A 6000-nucleotide genomic window follows, 5' to 3' on the forward strand; every position below is an offset into this window, starting at 1 on the left:
TCTGTAAGATGGAAATAAAAATAGCACCTACCTCACAGGATTGTTATGAGGCTCAAATGAGATCATATTTGTAAAGTACTTAGCAGAGTAGTGCTTAATAAAAATGCTTTCCACCACTTTTTATTTTGTGACCCATTAGCAAAATTTGGGTGCTGTAGCTGTGTTCTAAGCCTTTTTGCTAACCATTACTAAGTTGTCCACCCAAGATTTTGATTAGTAGAAGAAGGTAGCACATGTGGCATCACATCCTGTTGTAATGGTACACCCAACTTCTCAAAAGCAATGCCAGTGAGGTTCAAGCTCTGACAGTTCCCAACTAGCTGGAAAAGTGTTGAGGAGGAGCCTGAGGATGGTCTCTAAGTCTATCATCCAAGAACCAATGAAGCTTCTTGGCAGAAGGGCTCACCATCAGAGACCCACTGAGGGGATCCATTTTTTGACTAGGGCATGAAGACTAGTCAACAAGGGACAAAGGGCTTCTGATCTTCTAGGGAGAGGGAATAACCAACCACCTTGATGGAATGAATGACTGCATTGAAATGTGCTTTTCTATGCTAAAATGCTAAAACCTTTCGTAGGCTCACAAAACAAGAAGATGAGTTTGCCCAGAGCAGAGGGTTGCAAAGAAGAAAAGGGAAGACCTAGAATAGAAGCAGAATAGAAATCCTTTTGGGGATGATGGTGTTATCTCCTTTGCTGGTGACTAACACTTCTCTTTTTGTCCTTCCTTGCCTTCCTAACAGGTTCTTCCCCTAGAAAACAAAATGAAGAAGAGGGAGCAATTCCCATTCATCTTGTATTTGGGGATGACCATAATTACTCTTCTCTACATCAGCCTGGGATGCCTGGGCTACTTGAGGTTTGGAGATGGCATACGAGCTAGCATAACCCTCAACTTACCCAATTGCTGGTACGTTTATGGTTTGGAGAGGAAGGAATCCATGCACATAAACTTGGGAAGGAACAATTCTGATGGAATAGAAAGAATTCTCTACTACAAATTGAAAGCCATTTACTAGCTGTTTTACCTTGGGGAAGTCCTCTTTCTCCGTCTTTCTTTCTTCATCTGTAAAATGGGGATAATAACCATTATCTTCCTGATAGCATTTTCTGTTTTTGTCTTTTTTAAATCTTGCCTTCTGTCTTAGAATCGATACTAAATTTTGGTTTCAAGGAAGAAGAGCAGTAAGGGCTAGGCAGCTGGGATTAAGCAACTTGCCCAGAGTCCCACAGCCTGATGGAGTTTTTAGGATAAAATGAAATAATGTATATAAAGCACTTTGTACACTAAGTTATTATTTATATGATGAACTGATTACTGTAATCAGTGATGGATAAAATACAAAGTCTAGAAAAGTTAATATTAAGATTATTATTAATTTTATATTTCTACTTAAATAAAGCAGGAGGACTATAGAACTTTCTGGGAAGGCCAAAGCAAGTGAACTTAATACCTCTATGCTAATCTCATCTCAAATTCAGTTCCTAGACTGAATCATAAAATATCACCAGTGGAGGAGACTGTAGTGATTTGATTACCAAGTCAACTCCTTATTTTACTTAGGAGAAAACTCCAAAGCATAGAAAGGAAGTGACTTTCCCATGGCCAAACAATGAGCAGCAGAGTCAGGACTCAAACCCAAACCTTTGAGTTCCAAGTCCAATATTCTCTTCTCTTTATGGCTCCTAATTAAATGTGTTGGATGCCAACATTATTAAACCATAGGTATGACACCTAATGCTATTCTGTTTTAAAGATGATATTTTAATTGGGTGTAACATATGATGGGATTTGTGGAAGGGAATGAGATTAAAGTCAAACTGGTCACCTTGTATGTTTGGATCCCTTTTGTCAGAAGTTCTCCTGACCTTCTCTCTGATCCCTTCAGAGCGATGGCTTATAATGCAGGGATAAATTCCTGGATTCTAGTCCCAGATCTGGTACCTACTGACTATATGGCTTTAGTCAAGTCATTTAATTGATTTCTTCCGGGAATTAGTGGAAAGTTGAACTGGATGGCCTAAAGTGTGGATTCTCAACCTGTTTTATGTCCTAAAACTCTTTGGCAGCCTAATAAAGCCCATGAGCCTCTTTTTGGAGTAGTTTTTAAATGAATAAAATATATAAGATTAAGAAGGGAACCAACTCTATTGAAATAGAGTTATCAAAATATTTTAAAAACCATGTCGCAGATCCCAAGTTTAGAAGCCCTGTTCCAACAATTGACAATTCTTTGATGCACTTATGACAAGCCCATTTATATTACAACATCACACATACTTGTTCTTTCTGCTGATAGATACTTGGAGCTTCAGAGAATTTTCTTAGATCCAATTCTGGGAACTAGCCCAAAGTCAATGGTCAAAAGTGACCACTAGTCTTGATAGTGTGACCAACTCAGGGCCCATATCTGCATCTCCACAGTTACAGAGACCTGCAGTCCTGCTCCTGACACTATCTGTGTCCAGTGCAATCCATTTACATTTTCTAGATCTCAGCTTCTTCATCTGTAGAATGAAAGGGATGAATTAGGTGTTTTCCAAGAACTCTCTAACTTGGAACTAAATTGGCCTCTGACTCAGATAAGCCAGTTAAATGTCTTTTAAGTCCCAGTTTCCACCTCTATGAAATGGGGATGATGATAACTGCAATACCTTCTTCACAGTTTTATTAGGTTCAAATGAGATAATGTATGTAAAATGCTTTGCCAAGTGAAAAGTCAATTGTTGCTTTTGTTATTTTTTTTAACTATTTTTTTAAACCCTTATTTTCTGTTATCGAGTAACAACTCTTAAGACGGAAGGGCAAGTACTAGGCAATTGGGGCTAAGGGACATGCTCAGGATCACACAGCCAGGAAGTGTCTGTAGTCAGATTTGAACCCAGGTCCTCCTGACTCCAGACTTGGCCACTGTGCCACCTAGTCGCCCTATTATTGACCATTATTACAGTAATCTTACACAGACTTCTGGCTACTTGATTCAGTGTGATCCAGTATTGGGTTGTAAGGAAGTAGAAAGTTTGGGAGAAGAAAACATACATGAATTTCTTCAACCAATATGGTGACTTCTGACTTAACCTTGTTGAATTCAATCCCTTCTTTCTATGCCATACTTTGCATTTACTTTGGTGCTAAGAGCTAAGATTTTAGGTAGATTTTCCCAGACAAGCTGATCAATTAGTTGGGTTCTATCAACAGGTTATATCAGTCCGTCAAGCTGCTCTACTCCCTTGGAATCTTTTTCACCTACGCCCTGCAGTTCTACGTCCCAGCAGAGATCATCATCCCTTTTGCTGTCTCTCGTGTGCCAAGGAGCTGGAATCTGGCAGTAGACTTATCCATCCGCACAGCCCTGGTCTCTGTGACATGTGAGTAGAAAGCAAAATGACTTGATTTTTTTCTTAAAAAACTCTTACCTTCTGTCTCAGAACTGATACGGAGTATCAGTTCCAGGGCAGAAAAGTGGTAAAGGCTAGGCAATTGGGGCTAAGTAGCTTGCCCAGGGAGGAGGTATCTGAGATCAGATTTGAACCCAGATCCTCCAGACACAGTATGATTCGATTTTGATGTGATACTTGGGCACCCAACACCTGGGAGATGGTCAGGGTGTAGACCAGTGGTTCCCAAACTTTTTTGGCCTACCACCCCCTTTCCAGAAAAAATATTACTTAGCCCCCTGGAAATTAATTTTTTAAAAAATTTTAATAGCAATTAATAGGAAAGATAAATGCATCTGTGGCCATCACCACTCCCCTGGATCGCTGCAGCACCCACCAGAGGGCAGTGGCACCCACTTTGGGACTCACTGGTATAGACCATGGTATGAGGGTAGGAATCCTCAAGTTCACTGGCACCACTCAGCAAGCTTGTGATGAAGTAGAGTAAAAGGAATCTTGAACTAAGTGTCAGGCACTTTGGTTTTATTCTTGGTTTTGCTACTTACTCTGACTTTAGGCAGATCACTTCACCCTATGGCAGCTAGGAGGCACCATGGTGCACAGAGCATGGGGCTAACATCAGGAAGACCTGAGCTCAAATTTGACCTCAGATACTTACTAGCTATATGACTGAGTAAGTCACTTAACTGCCTCAGTTTTCTCAGTTGCAAAATGGGGGCAGTAATAGCACCCACCTCTCAGATTTGTTGTTAGGATCAAATGAGATAATATTTGTAAAATGTTCAGTATAGTAGCTGGCACATAATAGGCACTTAATAAGTGCTTGTTTCCTTTTCTCTCTTCAATGTCATTTGAGATTCAAGGATAATTTAATAATTACCTGCTTACAATTCTCCCCAATTTTTTATTGTGAGAGCTAATAATCTCCATTTTCCTAGCTCTAAATAATCAGATCACTTCACAAAAGAAAGAGCTAGAGAATGTCCTCTCCTATAATGTCTCATGAGGAGGTTGGGAAAGAGACTCACTGAGCTTGTTTTGATAACCCCCCCGGTGTTTAGATGGCTCTTGGAAGTTTACAGAGGCTTTCAAATGTACTCTCCCACTAAAGTCCTCCCCTAGGGCCTTATCTCAATGTGAAGATGACCCTGGGTTCTCCAAGGTTGGGCCAACAGAGTGTAGACTCTTGCAGCTCCTGCCAAGCTGGACAGGTTTCTGGAGGGCACCCAACCCTTCTCATCTGACCCAAGCTCCCCAGGCTGGTAATCCAGAAGCACAGGAAGATGGGCACCTTGGTCAAGGTATCTCTTTGGAATGACTCTTCCTTAGTGGGATGATGGTGCAAGAGGAGATCCCTGTCTGGGCCAGGGCTAGGGGAAGAGGGATCTCCCTTAGAACTGGGACCTATGAACTTCTTCCCCCTTAGAGAGGAAGCTCTAGACTCCCCTCACCCACAGGCAAGGCCCCGGGAGCAAGAACTCCAACTCACTCTCATTTGGAGTAATTTTATTTCATAAAACTTATCTTGTCCACACGTGCATGTGTGCGTGTGCGTGCGCGCGCACACACACACACACACACACACACACACACACCCCAATAATTGGGAAGGCTTTAAGTATGGGCACAGGGAAAGGTCTCAGGAAACCAGCCCAGCTAAGTGTAGCAACTTGTGAAAATCTCTACTTTTCACTAGAGAGAGATTTTGATTTGCAATTGTGATTATGAGTTCATAAATACACTGACAAAAGCACAGGTCTTTTGAAGTATTGAAATTTGCTTCCTTTAAAAGGTGGCCTATACAGAATTACCTATTAGGGAAGACCTTAAGACCTCTTGATGTAGTGCTAAGACTCTGGATCCATGGAGTTTAGCTCTGTCACTCCTTTGAGAGGTGACCTTTTAAAGGATGTTGTTTAAATTCCTTTGCCTTCATTTCTATGCTTGAAAAATGGACATGATGATGCCAGTACTGAAAGAAATTAATTCAGACTATTCATTGGAAAGTCAAACACTGAAGCTTAAATAATTTGGCCACATGATGAGAAGATATAACTTACTAGAAGAGACCCTGATTTCAGGACCAAATGAAGGCAAAAGGAGAAGGGGATGGCAGAGAAAGAGATGGATAGATGATATCATGGAAGCAACAAACAGGTGCTTGAACATACTTAGGGAGACAGTGGAGGACAGAAGGGTCTGGCATGCTGTGATAGTTCGTGGAGTCATGAAGAGTCAGACATGACTGAATAACTCAACAACAACAACAAAAATGCTAGTTATACCATCCATTTCAGATTGGTCACAAATGTTTTTTGCTTCACAGGTGCTTTGGCCATCCTTGTCCCCAGGCTAGACCTGGTAATAGCCCTGGTGGGCTCCATAAGCAGCAGTGCCCTGGCTCTGATCATACCTCCACTCCTGGAAATCATCGCCTTTTACCCAGAGGGCATAAGCCCTATCACCATCATTAAGGACACACTGATCAGTGTCCTAGGCTTCCTTGGGTTTGTGGTGGGGACCTACCAATCAATCTATGAGCTGACCCAGCCCCCTGTTTCTCACACCTTTGTCAACATCACCAGTTCCTTTGTACAGTGA

General features: G+C 41.5%; 1 protein-coding gene across 2 annotated transcripts in view; it reads left to right on the forward strand.

Annotated features, from left to right (window-relative positions):
* LOC123235597 (proton-coupled amino acid transporter 1-like) overlaps positions 1-6000 on the forward strand; it is a 34479-nt gene extending 28479 nt beyond the window's left edge. For both annotated transcript variants that reach the window (XM_044661783.1, XM_044661784.1), the window contains 3 exons: positions 744-910; positions 3200-3369; positions 5726-6000. In XM_044661783.1, the coding sequence (XP_044517718.1) occupies positions 744-910; positions 3200-3369; positions 5726-6000 (612 nt within the window). The remainder of the gene's footprint in view (positions 1-743; positions 911-3199; positions 3370-5725) is intronic.

The sequence above is a fragment of the Gracilinanus agilis genome, chromosome 2 (assembly GCF_016433145.1).
Source record: "Gracilinanus agilis isolate LMUSP501 chromosome 2, AgileGrace, whole genome shotgun sequence".
Classification (NCBI taxonomy): domain Eukaryota; kingdom Metazoa; phylum Chordata; class Mammalia; order Didelphimorphia; family Didelphidae; genus Gracilinanus; species Gracilinanus agilis.